Genomic DNA, 16,838 nt, shown 5'->3' with positions numbered 1-16,838 from the left:
AAAAAAAAAAAAAAAGCTACAAAATAATCAAAACTGGCTAGTAAACAATGCACAATGCTATAATAAAATCACAATAGCTTACAACCCATGTAAATAATGATTTAAAATGACAGGTAGTACTTTCACCATTCTCTACAGAATTTGTTCAGTATGTTCAGCATTTGTGCCATCTGTTAGCAGCTGTAGGAACTAATTCAGGTTTTTGGGACACTTACAATGTTATCCAGCTTCTTGGTGATGGCATATGCAACATATTCCACCAAAAATTGATTTTTTCCCATTTTTTTTGTTTGCCACTGTCACTTTCAAAAGTTGACAAAGAAAGTTTGGGGCAATCACAGGGACCACTTTTTGAAGAGCCATTGACCCTTTGGAAATTCCCAAACAGTGTCGAATTTATCTATGCAACTATCTCTTCAGCTTGATATAATAGTGTTTTAATTTCATAAAAATCAGCATCCTTAACTTCTTGATTTGTCTGCTGATCCATAAGTGAAACTTGAGACATTGCTGCTTTCTTGTCTGGATCATGTTGTGCTCTTTCAGTAAAATCATTCTTAAAAATTTAGGTTTCTTCACACTGTGTTCTAACCTTACATTTTCTTAACCATGACTTTAGCGAGGGGAAAGCCAGAGGTGTATTCAACTCTAGCAGTAAGCTAGAGAATCTTGTAATAACTGAGAGTAAAGTGGAGGAGAAATTGTTGAAGATAAATACAAGAAAGGCACCCGGGGTGGATGGGATCTATCCAGTTATATTAAAGGAGGCAGCAAAGGAAGTAAGCAAACCCTTAGATATAATTATGAGAGCTTCCTTGGACTCACGGGAGGTACCCACAGACTGGAGATGTGCAAATGTCACCCCAATTCACAAAGGAGGATCAAAGGCTGACACAAGTAATTATAAACCTGTGAGTTTAACTTCTGTTCCAGGAAAATTAATGGAGGCACTAGTTAAAGAAGCACTGCAGGATCATTTAGACAAGACTTCAGTTATAGCTCGGACACAGCATGGTTTTGTTAAGGGGAAGCCTTGCCTGACCAATTTGATTGGATACTATGATGCAGTCACAAAGGAACTGGATGCAGGGAATAACTTTGATATTATATACTTGGATCTTAGAAAGGCTTTTGATACTGTTGCACATGGAAGACTGCTGCACAAATTGGAGCAGTGTGGCATTGGAGGCAAATTGCTGCTGTGGATAAAGGGGTGGCTGAGGGGGAGAAGACAGAGAGTGGTAATCAATGGACACTGCTCGTCGTGGACTAATGTTATTAGTGAAGTCCGTCAGGGCTCAGTGTTGGGTCCATTATTGTTTTCTGTATTCATAAATGATATTGATTAGGGTATATCAAACTTAATGTCGAAGTTTGCAGATGATACAAAGGTAGGCAGGGTTGTCAAGGACACTACTGACACTATGCTGCTGCAACAGGATCTGGAAAGGTTGAATAGATGGGCTGAGAGGTGGCAAATGAAGTTTAACATTGACAAATGTAAAGTACTACACATGGGAAACTGCAACCCCAGAGCAACGTATCAACTCTGTGGTACTACGCTGACAGTGGTAGAGAATGAAAGAGACCTGGGGGTGGTTGTGCAGGCAAATATGAAGTTCTCTGAGCAGTGCAGACAGGCTGCAAGAGTAGCTCATGGTGTATTGTCAATGATATATAAGAATTTTTCTAGCAGGGATAAGGAGGTGATTATTCCCTTGTATAAGGCAATGGTCAGGCCACACCTAGAGTACTGTATACAGGTCTGGAGGCCTCATTTCAAGAAATATGTAGAGCTGCTGGAACGAGTACAGAGAAGGGCAACAAGATTAGTGAATGGAACAAAGGGGTGCTCTTATGAAGAAAGGCTTAAGTTTTGCAAGTTACAGTGTCTGGAGACTAGGCACCAGCGAGGTGATCTGATAGAGGTGTATAAAGCCTTGAATGGTTTGAGCATGCTCAATGCTGATGGGATTCTTCCTCTCGCTCAGAATAATCACCTGAGAGGGTATAAATTCAAATTGAGGAAAGACAGATGTAGGATAGACGTGCGGAAATTTGCCTTTAGCCAGCGGGTGGTTGGTTGGTGGAACAGACTTCCATCCCTTTTCGTGGAAGTTGATAGCCTAAATAAGTTTAAGGCTCAGCTGGACAGATATTTTGAACGAATAGAGGGGTGAAGTGGAAGTGGTTTTTTTTTTTTTTTGGCTGATGCTGCATAAGCTTGCTTTCTTGCATCTAATGCCTCTACTAATGCTAATGCTAATGACTTTAAAGAAGTAATTTACTTCATGGATTATTTCCATTATAGATACTTACATATTATTATTCATGATCATTACTTTCATTAATGGCATCGCATTCTGGAATCTTTGCTACTTCCTTGGTCACAAACACCTGGAGGTGCATGTACTTAAATCAAGTAGGAATAGTTGTTGACTGTGTATAAGAGAATTTCCTTTTTAGCAAAAGGATAAAAAAAAAAGAAAAAAAAAAAAAAAAAAAGAAATTCAAATGGAGTGGTTCACGTAACCAATTAATTAGCAAAAGTTCTGGAACATGATTCTTAACAAAGTTAATAATTGTGAAGTAATAGTGTAATAATTTGTAGTTATCTTGTAATCCATTAATTTAGTGACATATTGAGGATTCACAGTATCCGATTGCATGACTGATTTATCATACGCAATCAGGTCTTATTCTCTTGTTTTCAAGTAGACGTTTTATGTCAAAACTTCATGCCAGTGTGGCCACCTCTTCCTACCTTGCTATGTCCCTGGGAGTATCCTTTAAATATAACTAGTATACTTGATAGATGTTAGGGTGTTTTTTTTTTTTTTTTTTATTAATAATATCCTACTTTGTTTCAATGAGGTTTGTTTCTCTGAATAAATACTTTTTTTTTTTTTTCAGCTTCTTTTATAAAATATAAAGTAGCTAAAGGTTATGTCAATAACACAAAGATACAGATAACTGATTTACCAGATTATATTTATAAAAAAAGTTCAAATTCTAATGAAGGATTTTTGGAGGAATACAAGGTAAATTATAAAATATTATTTAATTCATTAGATAATTGGGATTTTCTAGAAGTAATCATATGTTAAAATACTGCACAAAGAGAAGTTTTATTGTTAGGAAATAAAATAAAAGCTCTTAAAAAAGCTTCAAAAAATCTAAACAAAATTTAATAAATTTAATAGTAATGGGGCTTATAATATTTTAATATACAAAACTAAGGGCAAACTGAAATTTCATTGGGAAGAATGTGGGAGTGTATTTCATTTCTAATACCATTGTAACTTTTAATAGTGCATTAATCTTATATGCTGCACCATTACAAGTTACCATGGTATTAAAAATGAAATTCACTTCCCTTTTATTAAGTGATATTGTTTATTATATATTATACAGTAACCCCTCCCTTTTAGTTGGCAAGTAAAGTGGCATCTCTCATTTTTAGCATTGGCAAGGCACTGAAGATGCCCATTTTCTTTAAAATTTTGGGACCCTTTTTGAATTCTGCTTGAGCAGTGCCAGTATTTCATATTTTCTTAATAGATTGCAATACTTATTGTATGTAACTTTTTTTAAGTTTTAGAAAAATTTTAAAATTTAAATCACTCAATGTGTTTTACACCTTTTATTTTCAAAAAAACAAAAAAAAATTAATTTTGCTGAAAATTACAAAACATAAAACATAAACTTGACTCTCTTAGTGTTGAAATTCATTGAGCTTATAAAACTCCAGAAACAAGTGCTATTTTTGTTTGTATGTGATAGTTCTTTACGGTGATACTTGCAATTGCAAGTAACATCCTTTTTCAGTGGTATTCTAATTTAAGAGACTGTTAAACATGTGAAATTTCAAACTTCTCATGCACATATATATTTAGTTATTTTGTATATAAATATTATTAAAAAAAACTGGCAAAAGTAAAGAATGCGAACAGGAGAACCAGGGCCAGGTTAAGGATGAAAGAGGCCCCTGGCCATATTTAAATTTGAGGCTCCTATATATATATATATATATACACACACACACACATACATATAAATACAAATACTACATAGGTTTTTTATATTTATATTGTGAATAATAATTCCTTGATAAAAATGTAAATTAAGAGGTCAAAATGTTTTTTGTTTTTTTACTTGAAACATAAAGTAATAATAAAAACAATTTTAATAGAAACTTTTAACTTATTTATTGTACAATAAAAAGGTATAAGAGTAAAATTTAAACACTTAACAAGTTAAGTTTAAGAATGCTTTTATATTACACATTTCTTGGTTTATTATTATTATTAGAAATGTTTATCACTACTTTAAAAAATATTTACACTGAAAATGAGGTCCCTCTTCTGATGAGGCCCCCAGCCATGGCCGGTTTGGCCGTAGCATTAATTTGGCCCTGATGAGAACTACTACAAACTTCGGGAAACTTATCCAGAAAAACTGATTTGATGCTGCCGCAGTTTCTCCCTGCATTCTAGGTAAACAGATGGTTGCAGTCCTAGTGACTTAATCACAGAGAAAGAAGTTAAAGGGAAATAAGGTATTGATGGAATACATCAATGCCCTATTTTCCTTTAACAAGAGTGCATACAAGAGTTTATAAGGTTACTGGGAGGAAGTGGTTTTAATGGGAAATGGCCAGAAGGTGTTACTACAGTAATGATACAATTGCAAATTAAGGCCATCCAGTGAAATGTAAAGATTTTAAAATTATAAGTTTGATACTATTGCATGCAAGGAAGAATATTAAACAGAGGAATGATTACAAGGAATGAGGAAGACATAGAAGAAGGATAGTTGGTTTCAGGAGGAGTAGGGAAAGGGAGATAAACAATGTAATAGGCAAGATGATGATGAGAAGGTTAGCAGAAAGATATCCAGAAGTGAAGAAAGATGTATGAATATGTATTATAGATTTGGTTTAAGTGGCCTGCATTAAATTACTGAATATGTTGAAAAGGATAGGAGTATACTGCAAGGACATAAGAATGATTAGTAGATTATATTAGGTAAGAATTGTAATAGTTAGATAGAACATGGTGACACTGAAAGTGTAAAGACAGGGACTATCATTAAAAATTAAAAAAAATGTTAGACCACTGTTGGACTCATATGTAGTTGCTCACCTGCACTTAATAAATATATAGAAGAAATAATAGTTAAAGAGACATTTCATAAAAAAAATACGAAACAGGGGAGATTATATGGGGATAGGTTATTGAAAGTGTCAGATTTTCTGATGTGACACTGGTGGTAGATTCTGCAGAAAGATTTTACAGAAATTGGTTAATATGCTAAAGGAAACTTGTGATAGTGTTGAAATGAGAATAAATATTGATAAGAAAAACTTTCATGAGAGTGGGAAGAGAAACGTATGAGTTAAAAATTAAATGGAGAGAGAGAGAGAGAGAAAGAGAGAGAGAGAGAGAGAGAGAGAGAGAATAGAATAGAACAGAACAGGTGAGAAAGTATAGGTATTTGGGAAGCCTAATGGCAGAAGAAGCAATGAGCAGCAGACAAATAAGAATAAAAATAGTAATGGGTAAAAAAAAAAAAAAAAAAAAGGCTTCTGTGAAGTAATGAAGAATTTATTGTGAGAGATTAGGAATTTTTTTAAATAAAAGATTCGTTTCATTAAACCAGTGTCTGGTATGGGATGTGGTATTTTATGGAAAATGAACATTAAGAATGGAATATATCAGAAGATCATAAAATTTTGAATATGGGTATATAGAAAGATTGAAAGAATAAGATGGATTGATAAAATGAAAAATTATGAAGTTTTAAATAGGGTGGGTAAGAAAGGATGTTTGACCACAATAATCAGAAGGCAGAAGAGAAATTGGATTAGATGCATTGTGTGGTAGGGATTGATGAAGCCTGTGATGTAGGGGAAGAGGTCCAGAGGGATTGAGGAAAACTGTGATAGTTGAATTGAGGGGGGGGGAATGATAGATATTGGGAGATGAAGATGTGGTGCTGAGGATAAGGAAGGTACGAAGTAGTTGTTCATTTTATTCATGGACCTACCTTGGAAGAACACCAATAATGAACTATGTACCAATTTATTATGCAAAATAAGGTTATCTGTTTAGTTTTTTTTTAAATAATCAACCTACACTTTCTATTATTAAAAAGAGAGTGCATATAAAATTTTCACCATTATTTTCTTAATAATTCCATTTAAGTAGTGAAGAGTAAACATATTATTTTAACCAGGCAGGAGTGCTGCAAAATTTATTGCACAAACAGTGGCACATCATCTCAGAGTGCCAATTTACGTTTTAATTGCTGGAAAAAAAACTTTTGGGAGGAAATTCACTGTTCAGTGCCCAAATATGCTCAGAAAATTCATTCCTGAAAGAGTTAAAATATCAATAATAGTAGAAGCCATCTTATCTGATGGTGATGGGACAAAGGTTTTTAAATTTTTTCCATTATGAAAGTTTATTTGAAAAAGTTGAAATGAGCAATCATAAAAAATATACAAATTAAGAATTTGTTTTTTCTTAAAACAGGTATCTGCACATAAATTTAAATTTACATAAAAGTTACATAAATAACTTTATTCACAATAAAGTAATTTTCATCTACTCAGATGATGAAATGTGATGTTTTGTAGCATGCTTCCACTTATTTTTAATGAACATTGCATCATTGACTTTTAAATTAGGACATTGTTCTATATAACATAAAGCTGGGGCATTTTTGGCTATGTGTTAATTTCATATGTAGCATTTTTGCTACATATGAAATTTTTCCTTTTGATTCAGTCTTTTCTTCTTCATATTTTGATCTTTAGACATTCTAATACCCCTTGATCCATAGGCATGATCAAGAAACTTAAACACCATGTTTTCACCACCAAAGGTGGTGAAAACATGGCATTTAAGTTTCTCACAATTGAGGAGTTATCCAGAAAGAGAAAGTAAATAGCCTTTTTGGGTAAGTCATCTATTTTCTTATTGTTTCTTTACAGAAGGTACAATCCATGAAAAAAACCATTCTTTGAATAATTCAGAGTCCATCCGTGCTGACTTTTGTGAGAGGTAGTAAACTGGTAAAGATGAACGATTTATATTTTTAAGAGAACTAGGATTAGTTGATTTACCAAAATCGAAAAAAAAAAAAACAGCAATTTCTAAGATAATACCTCCCAGCTAATACTCATTACATGAATACTATGCTATTTTTTCTAACATCAGTAAATAGCTTCATCAAATTCATCTGTCACTTGCTGTAAAACTGTCTACACTGTCAGTCTTTTGATATAAGGCTAAAGTCTTTGTTTGATACTGCTTTTATGAGTATATTGTTTTTCTTGTTGTCTTTCTGCATAAACCACAGCCATAATTCATTGTCTACTCTAAGTTTGGTTTCTTGAAGTGGAGTGAAAACTTAATGACCCTTGGGAAACAAACAGAATGCAAAGTCCTTCTAGGTTTTTTGCTATTTTTTTCCCCCAGTAATTTAGTTGTCTTAACTTAGAATTCATAGAACCAGCAACTTTCTTTTTTTTATCTCACCACATTTCATTAATTTATGTAATATAGTTGTCTAGAGCAAAAACCTCAAACTATAAAAGTTATATAAAATCACTATACATGTCAGGCATAGCCTCATCCTGTAAGTTGCTATGAGGAAACTGGGTTTACTGTGTGTGTGTGTGTGTGTGTGTGTGTGTGTGTGTGTGTGTGTGTGTGTGTGTGTGTGTGTGTGTGTGTGTGTGTGTGTGTGTGTGTGTTTAATGGCGCACAAGCTGCTGTGGCTATATTGCACCTATTCATAGGAATATTGAAAAAATAAAAATAAATAAATAATGTGAAGACAGTTCAATCTCATTTCATGTCAGAAACTAATCATAGTCTTTGATATATTCCTATTTGTTTCAAATAACAGAAAAGTTCATTAATATTTGCATTTTCACCAATGATATCATTTAATGTTATCCATTCTCGGAGATTAGCCAGAGAATTAAATATTGAAGTTTGATGTTGTCGATAATGTGGACAATCAATCAAAATATGTTTGACTGTTAGATGCTCAGAACACTGTGAATACTGAGGAGAATCATCGCCTGTGAGTAGATGGAGGTGAGTTAGATGAGTATGTCCTATTCTAATCCGTGCGAGTAGCACTTCTTCTCGCCGAACTGTCTGAATGCATGAGTGCCAAATTTTTGGGTCCTGTTTCAACTGGAAAAGGTTGTTATTTGTTTGTTTATGCCATAGCTCTGTCCACTGTGCATCGTATGCTGTTTGAATTATAATATTATAATCAGAAACTGGAATAAAGACAGAGGTTAAGTCTAAGGTTGATGGATTATTAGCAGAAATATCAGCCGGCTCGTTCCCTTTATTGCCTGAATGTGTTGGAATCCAGCAAAAGTTCACTCGTTGCTGACGATCTTCAATTTTCAACAGCAAATTCCTGACTTGATTTAAAACAGGATGATCCTTATGAGAGAGATTCTGCATTGCTCTAATTGAGCTGAGAGAGTCGGTGTAAACTAAATATTTTGCTGATGAGTGAAGAGTCAAATTTTCTAGAGCTAATTGTATTGCATATAATTCTTCTGAAAAGCTGCTGTACTCAGGTGGAAGAGAAGCTGATATAATATCAGAGGGAAATACTGCTGCTGCTCCAACAGTTGAATGAGATTTGGAACCATTGGTATATATCGGTAAGAAGTCAAAATAGTTTTGAATGTGGCTAGCATGGAGTTGTTGCACATTCAGAGTCGGTAGACGATTCTTTCCCCATTGGAGAAAATAATTATCGCAGGCCAGTTGAGGAAAGGGAAGGGAGTCCATGGTGGCTGAGAATAATTCTTTATCTGCTGCCTACTACCATTAGAGGTAAAGGGAAGGGTTAAACAGGTAACTACCATTAGGGGTAAAGGGAAGGGTTATTGCTTTCGTAAAGGCAACTACGATGGACTGAGACAGTATTTAAATTCTATACAGTGGGACCAACTGATGATGTTACCAATAGCAAATTCAAAATGGGAAGCATTCAAAGAACTTATCTTGGAAGCTACTAGGCTTTACATACCAACTAAGAAATATTGTTCAAGGTTTAGGCCTAAATGGATGTCAGATGAACTAATGAGACATATGGCAGAGAATAAAAATGCATGGGATACATACAAATTAACACGTGACACAGAAGCCTGTGATAGATACAAGTTGATCTGTAACCAAGTTACAAAGGAGGTTAGGCAGGCAAAGGCAGATTACGAGAAATCTTTGGCAAGGGATGCAAAGAAAAACAGCAAAGAGTTCTTTATTTATGTAAACTCTAGAAGGAAGGGGATGAATCAGATTGGCCCACTTGATATCGATGGTTCAACTGTTGATGATCCTGCTCAGATAGCTAACAAACTAAATGAATATTTTGCATCGACATTCACACATGAGGAGTTATTCAGCAAGGGGAATGCCAGAGGTGTATTCAACTCTGGCAGTAAGCTAGAGAATCTTGTAATAACTGAGAGTAAAGTGGAGGAGGAATTGTTGAAGATAAACACAAGAAAGGCACCTGGGGTGGATGGGATCTATCCAGTTATATAAAAGGAGGCAGCAAAGGAAATAAGCAAACCCTTAGACATAATTATGAGAGCTTCCTTGGACTCAGGGGAGGTACCCATGGACTGGAGATGTGCAAATGTGACCCCAATTCACAAAGGAGGATCAAAGGCTGACACAAGTAATTATAAACCTGTGAGTTTAACTTCTGTTCCCGGAAAATTAATGGAGGCACTGGTTAAAGAAGCACTGCAGGATCATCTAGACAAGACTACAGTTATGGCTCGGACACAGCATGGTTTTGTTAAGGGGAAGTCTTGCCTGACCAGTTTGATTGGATACGATGATGCAGTCACAAAAGAACTGGATGCAGGGAGTAACTTTGATATTATATACTTGGATCTTAGAAAAGCTTTTGATACTGTTGCACATGGAAGACTGCTGCACAAATTGGAGCAGTGTGGCATTGGAGGCAAATTGCTGCTATGGATAAAGGGGTGGTTGAGGGGGAGAAGACAGAGAGTGGTAATCAGTGGACACTGCTCATCATGGACTAATGTTATTAGTACAGTCCCTCAGGGTTCTGTATTGGGTCCATTATTGTTTTCTGTTTTTATAAATGATATTGATTGTATATCAAGCTTAATGCCCAAGTTTGCAGACGATACGAAGGTGGGCAGGGTTGTCAAGGACACTACTGACACTATGCTGCTGTAACAGGATCTGGAAAGGTTGAGCAGATGGGCTGGGAGATGGCAAATGAAATTTAACATTGACAAATGTAATGTACTACACATGGGAAACAGCAACCCCAGAGCAACGTATCAACTCTGTGGTACTACACTGACAGTGGTAGAGAATGAAAGGGACTTGGGGGTGGTTGTGCAGGCAGATATGAAGTTCTCTGAGCAGTGCAGACGGGCTGCAAGAGTAGCTCATGGGGTATTGTCAATGATATATAGGAATTTTTCTAGCAGGGATAAGGAGGTGATTATTCCCTTGTATAAGGCAATGGTCAGGCTACACCTAGAGTACTCTATACAGGCCTGGAGGCGTCATTTCAAGAAGGATGTAGAGCTGCTGGAACGAGTACAGAGAAGGGCAACAAGATTAGTGAATGGAACAAAGGGGTGCTGTTACGAAGAAAGGCTTAAGTTTTGCAAATTACAGTGTCTGGGGACTAGGCACCAGCAAGGTGATCTGATAGAGGTGTATAAAGCCTTGAATGGTTTGAGCATGCTCAATGCTGATGGGATTCTTCCTCTTGCTCAGAATAATCACCTGAAAGGGCATAAATTCAAATTGAGTTGATAGCCTAAATAAGTTTAAGGCTCAGCTGGACAGGTATTTCGAACGAACAGAGGGGTGAAGTGGAAGTGGTAATTTTTTATTTATTTATTATTTTTTTTTATTTATTTTTTTTTTTTTGCTGATGCTGCATAAGCTTGCTTTCTTGCATCAAATGCCTCTACTAATGCTAATGCTAAATTAACTATTCCAGTGAGTTGATTAAGTGGAGGTCAGTTAAAAGGGTTTTTTTTTCTGTGTTTTGCTTGTTCTCTGTCATGTTTTTGTTACTGTTTGTTTATTTGGGTTTTAGGAGCATTAGCAACTAAGGCCATATTGCTCTGGGATGTGCGGTGGTCATTCCCTGACCTTTCCGCATCCTCCATATTTGGTGGTGACGGGCTCGAACCTTGGTCTAATCAAGAAGCGTGTGCTACGCACTGCTGCTCCTTCCCACCTGGCTACAGAGGCACCTTCTCTGTCATGAAAAAAAAAAAAAAAAAAAAAGTTATTTGTTAAAGGGGTCTTCATCGCAATCTAGCCCTGACATAGTTTGCTATGTGTACATACATTTTGGTGGGAAGGCCTTGAGAAAGCTAAAGACAGATTTACATTACTGGTATTAACATGCACAGAGCAGCAAAGTTAGAGTGCAGCCATGTATATGATATTCAAGCACATGTTAGTTGTAACTTTTCCACTTTAAAATACCACATGAATTTATCACTGTGAAATGGGAATGAGAACACATATTTTAATGGGGGTTTGATTTGTTGGGAAGAACATATCCTGCAATTTTTCACTTATGGGCCACTTAATATATATTATACAATTTTCAGTTAGTGTTATTAAATTTAACATCAGTGTCTTTATGCTGATTTTGTTTCTTACTAGTCACTTTTTCTTTTTTTGTTTCACCTTTTAATAAACAGATTTGATTTCTCTTTGACAGAAATCAAACTTGCACATGTCTGCTTTCCCATTTACCCTTTGAACTACCTTTGTGAATAGGAAATGCTTTTACATATCTCCTAGCTACAGGAACTCTGCTTGAATCCAAAGTTGCTCTTGTTGTTGTATTTAAATATTTTATTATCTCTTTTTACTGTTTCCTTTAGTATCAATGATAGATTTCATCAGTCCTTGCCACCTGTTTTTACTTTTGTGCAAATGGGAGAGCAGAGTGATATATCTGCAATGGAAAAAGAAAAAGTTGAGGAAGAAAAGCTTTGAGAGTCATATTGGGATGTTAACTTTGCATAAAAAATTTGAAGGAACGATGAAACAAGTTGAAAGAGAAGCATGGTTGGCTCCAAGAATGTTATTCAGAATTTTTTTGGAGGACAACATGTATTCAAATTTCAACACGATTGTTAAAAACATACTGGAAAAATTGTGGAATTTGGATTGCAAAATTTGGACTTAGGTATATCAGTCTTAATATTTAAGTTTGCAGATGATACAAAGGTTAGCAGGGTAGTTAATGACAGTAATCAGGGGTAAGCTACTGCAACATGATCTAAAAAAATTAGGCAAATGGACTGAGAGGTGGCAGTTGAACTTTAACATTGATAAATGCAAGGTACTGCATGTGGATAATCCCAGATTAACATTCAAACTATGTGATACAACACTCAGGGTAATGGAAGATGAAAAAGACCTGGGGTTATTGTGCAGTCAGATATGAAGTTCTCTGAGCAGTGCAGACAGGCTTCAGGGTAGCTCATAGGGTTTTGTCAATGATATACAGGAACTTTGCTAGCAGGGATAAGGAGGTAGTATTAGTGGCATGTTTTTTTTTTTGGTAGTTATTGGCGCATCGGCTTCTGTGGCCATAGTGCACCTCCCAAGGTTTTTTGCAGTACTTTGATCCAAGCCCGAGGCGGGATTAGAACCCGCGACCTTTGGGTTGCCAGGCAGGCACTTTACCCACCCGGCTAGCCCGGTCGGCGTAGTGGCATGTGATGCAAGAAAGCAAATGTATGAGCTTATGCAGCATCAGCCAACAAAAAAAAAATAAAATAAAATAAAATAAAAAATTAAAAAAAAATCACACCATTTTCTACAAATGCCTGTCCAGTTCCTCCTTAAATTTATTCAACCTATCAACTTCCACAACGACAGATGGAAGTTTGTTCCAGCAATTAACCACCAACTGGCTAAAGGCAAATTTCCGCACATCTATTCTACATCTGTCTTTTCTTAATTTGAATTTATGCCCCCTTAGGTTCGTAATCTGAACAAGTGGAAGGATCCATCAGAATTCAGCGTGCTCAATCCATTCAAGGCCTTATATACCTCAATCAGATCACCGCGCAGGTGCCTAGTCTCCAGCCACTGCAATTTGCAGAACTTAAGCCCCTCTTGGTAAGAGGATCCCTTCATTCCCCTCACCAATTGTGTTGCCCTTCTCTGTACACGCTCAAGTAAATCTACATCCTTTCTAAAATGAGGCCTCCAGACCTGTACGCAGCACTCAAGGCGTGGCCTGACCATTGCCTTATACAGAGGGACAATCACCTCCTTTTCCCTGCTAGCAAAATTCCTATATATCATTGACAAAACCCCATGACCTGCCCTGGCAACCTGTCTGCATTGCTCAGAAAACTTCATATCTGCCTGCACAATTACTCCCAGGTCTTTTTCATTTTCTACCACCTTAAGTGTAGTACCACACAGTTGGTACGTTTCTCTGGGGTTACTTCTACCCATATGCAGTACTTTGCATTTGTCAAGGTTAAACTTCAGTTGCCACTTCTTAGCCCATCTGCCCAAATTATCTAGCTCCTGTTGCAGTAGCACACTGCCATTACTGTCATTAACAACCCTGCCAACCTTTGTATCATCTGCAAACTTCGACATTAAGCCTGATATACCTTCATCAATATCATTGATAAATATACAAAACGACAGTGGACCTAACACCGAACCCTGTGGGACACCACTAATAACATTAGTCCAAGAAGAGCAGCACCCATTGATTACCACCCTCTGTCTTCTCCCACTTAACCATCCTTTTATCCATTGTAGCAACTTACCCTTAATACCATTCTGTTCCAATTTGTACAATAGTCTTCCATGCGCAACAGTGTCAAAAGCTTTCCTGAAATCCAAATATATGATATCAAAATTATTTTTGGCATCCAGTTCCTTTGTAACCACATCATAATATCCTATCAAATTTGTCAGACAAGACTTTCCCTTAACAAACCCATGTTGTGTCTGAATTATTGCTGCAGTCTTGTCTAGATGATCCTGCAATGCATCTTTAACCAGCGACTGCATTATTTTAACCGGAACAGAAGTTAAACTAACTGGTCTGTAATTACTCGTGTCACCCTTCGATCCCCCTTTGTGAATTGGGGATACATTTGCACACTCCAGTCTGTGGGAACCTCCCCTGAGTCCAAGGATGCTCTCATAATTATGGCTAAGGGTTTTCTTAGTTGCTTTGCTGCCTCCTTTAATATAACTGGATAGATCCCATCCACCCCAGGTGCTTTTCTTACGTTTAACTTCAACAATTTCTCTTCCACTTTGCTCTCAGTTATTACAAAATCATTAAGTATCTTGCTACAATTTGATAACCTTCTGCCATTTTCAAACCTTAATAATTCCTCACGTGTGAATGTAGATGCAAAATACTCATTTGGTTTGTTTGCTATCTGAGCAGGATCATCAACCGTCGAACCATCGATGTCAATTGCACCAATCAGATTCATCCCTTTCCTTTTAGAGTTTATATAAGTAAAGAAATCCTTGCTGTTTTTCTTAGCATATTTTGCCATGGATTTCTCGTAATCTGCCTTCGCCTGCCGAACCTCCTTTGTCACCTGATTACAGATTAACTTATATCTGCCATAGGCTTCTGAGTCGCTTGATAATTTATATGCATCCCATGCATTTTTCTTTTCTGTTACGAGTCTCATTAGTTCATTTGACTACCATTTAGGCCTAAACCTTGAACAATATTTCTTAATAGATATGAAACTTTTAGTAGCTTCCACGATTAATTCCTTGAATGCTTCCCACTTAGAATTTACTGTTGGTAACATCGTCAGTTGATCCCACTGTACAGAATTTAAAAACTGTCGGAGACCACTGTACTCGCCTTTACGGAAGCAAAAACCCTTTCCTTTACCCCTGATGGTAATTAAATCTTTAAGTAAATCCCACATCAGTACACTGTGATCACTGCCACCTAGTGGTTCTTTTATCTTCAAATTCCTAATACATGAATGATTACTGCTGATAACCAGATCAAGAGTATTACTTTCTCTGGTTGCTTCTCGAACATGCTGCTGCAGAAAACAACCATCCAATAAATCCACAAAAGTCTGACTAGTGTGTGACCAACCCACAAGTTCCAGTCAATATCTGGGGAGTTAAAATCCCCCATTATAAGACATTCCGATTTACTAGCCCACTCTATTTCTCTGTACAATTGTTCATTGTACTCATTCAAGACATTAGGCCTATAACACACTCCTACTCTTATTTATGCTTTCGCAGTGCTTATGTCACACCAAACTGACTCAACAGTGCACTGTTCATCTATATCAACTGGATGCACTTCTTTTGATTTTATGTTTTTCTTTATTAACAGCATAACACCTCCTCTCTTTTGATCCTGTCTATCCTTTCTGTACACATTGTACTCCACAAATTCCAGTTCAGCATTCCTTATATCTGTGTGATACCACGTCTCTGATATCCCAACAATATCCGCCTTTGATGTCTTGACCAACACTTCAAATTCATCAAATTTATTTACTATACTTCTAGCATTGGTATACATGCACCTATTCTTATTCTTAGTTACTCTAACACTTCCCATATACCCACCTGTTTCACGATGACTGCCATCCGTCCCTGAAACCCCCAACACCCCCTCGCTCCAGGTTGCTACTTATTCTAATAGAAGTTGTGCAAGAATCACCTTCACCTCTGCCTACGGCTACTGTTAAACTATTAGTCCTTGTATCCCCCCAAGCTATCAGTTTTCCGACCCACCTAACACTGCCTCGATAGCATCAGCAAATATTCTTGCACCCTTTCTATTTAAGTGTATCCCATCCCTGTAAAAGCAGTCTCTCCTGTTAACAAGTACAGTCCAGGCTGAAAAAAATTCTATCCCTTGAGCCTTGCACAATCTTTCCAGGGCCGAATTGATCAAGAAGGCTCTCATGATATACTCCCTCCTATCGTGTCTGGGCAGAATTGCAGACACTTTCAAATTCAACCCTAATTCACGGCTTTTTTCCATCAGTGACCTGTACTTGTTAAGTAATTCTGCCGGTCTCCTACTCTTAATATCATTAGTGCCAACGTGTACCACTATATCACCTTTTGTGCCCCTAAAAGATGATATCTGCTCTACAACGTCATCAACCTTTGCCCCTGGCAGACATACCCTGGTCCTGTTTCACCTATCCTTTTTACACAATATATTTCCCGTCTCCCTGACAATAGAGTCACCAACAACTACTAATTCCTGTGGGACCAGCACATTCTGCCTTGGGGGTTGCCGCTGTGTTGCATGATGACCAAGTCCAAGCTCTGGCGTTGATGTGGGCAGCTGAGAGCCTGATGGGCCCCTCAATTTAGGTCTTTTGAGGGCATCCACCCTGTCCATCAAACTCTCATATAGGCCCATAACAACGCTGAGTTGTCGCCTGATTTCCTTACACTCCTTACATCGCGCACACACACAAAGACATCCCCCGTGGCAATATCATGTTCCTTTCCAGATAGTTCGGCAAACATTTCACAAGTTGCACATTTTTTTAGGCTGTGATGCGTTGGAGAATCGCCCCCCTCAGTTCTCCCCCGAGTCACAGCACTCCTGCCACTTTGTGCCCGTTGCTTTGCTGCTCTAATTTGGGGCATGATATTTTAAATTAATCAGATCAATAAATTAAATTAAATTAAATGTCAATACTACGCTATCTAATAGAAACAGTGAAGCGTATCACTGTTTCTATAATTATACGTTAGAGATACCTA

General features: G+C 36.9%; 1 protein-coding gene across 4 annotated transcripts in view; it reads left to right on the top strand.

Annotated features, from left to right (window-relative positions):
• LOC150086925 (receptor-type tyrosine-protein phosphatase S-like) overlaps positions 1 to 16,838 on the top strand; it is a 1,004,071-nt gene that overhangs the window by 647,903 nt on the left and 339,330 nt on the right. For all 4 annotated transcript variants that reach the window (XM_090372826.1, XM_090372825.1, XM_090372828.1 and 1 more), the window contains one exon: positions 2,914 to 3,041. In XM_090372826.1, the coding sequence (XP_090228952.1) occupies positions 2,914 to 3,041 (128 nt within the window). The remainder of the gene's footprint in view (positions 1 to 2,913; positions 3,042 to 16,838) is intronic.

The sequence above is a fragment of the Mastigoproctus giganteus genome, chromosome 4 (genome assembly GCF_048544385.1).
Source record: "Mastigoproctus giganteus isolate SK-2022 chromosome 4, ASM4854438v1, whole genome shotgun sequence".
NCBI classification, from domain to species: Eukaryota; Metazoa; Arthropoda; class Arachnida; order Uropygi; family Thelyphonidae; genus Mastigoproctus; species Mastigoproctus giganteus.
The sequence above is the reverse complement of the archived record's forward strand: the minus strand, read 5'-3'. Positions and strand labels throughout refer to the sequence as shown.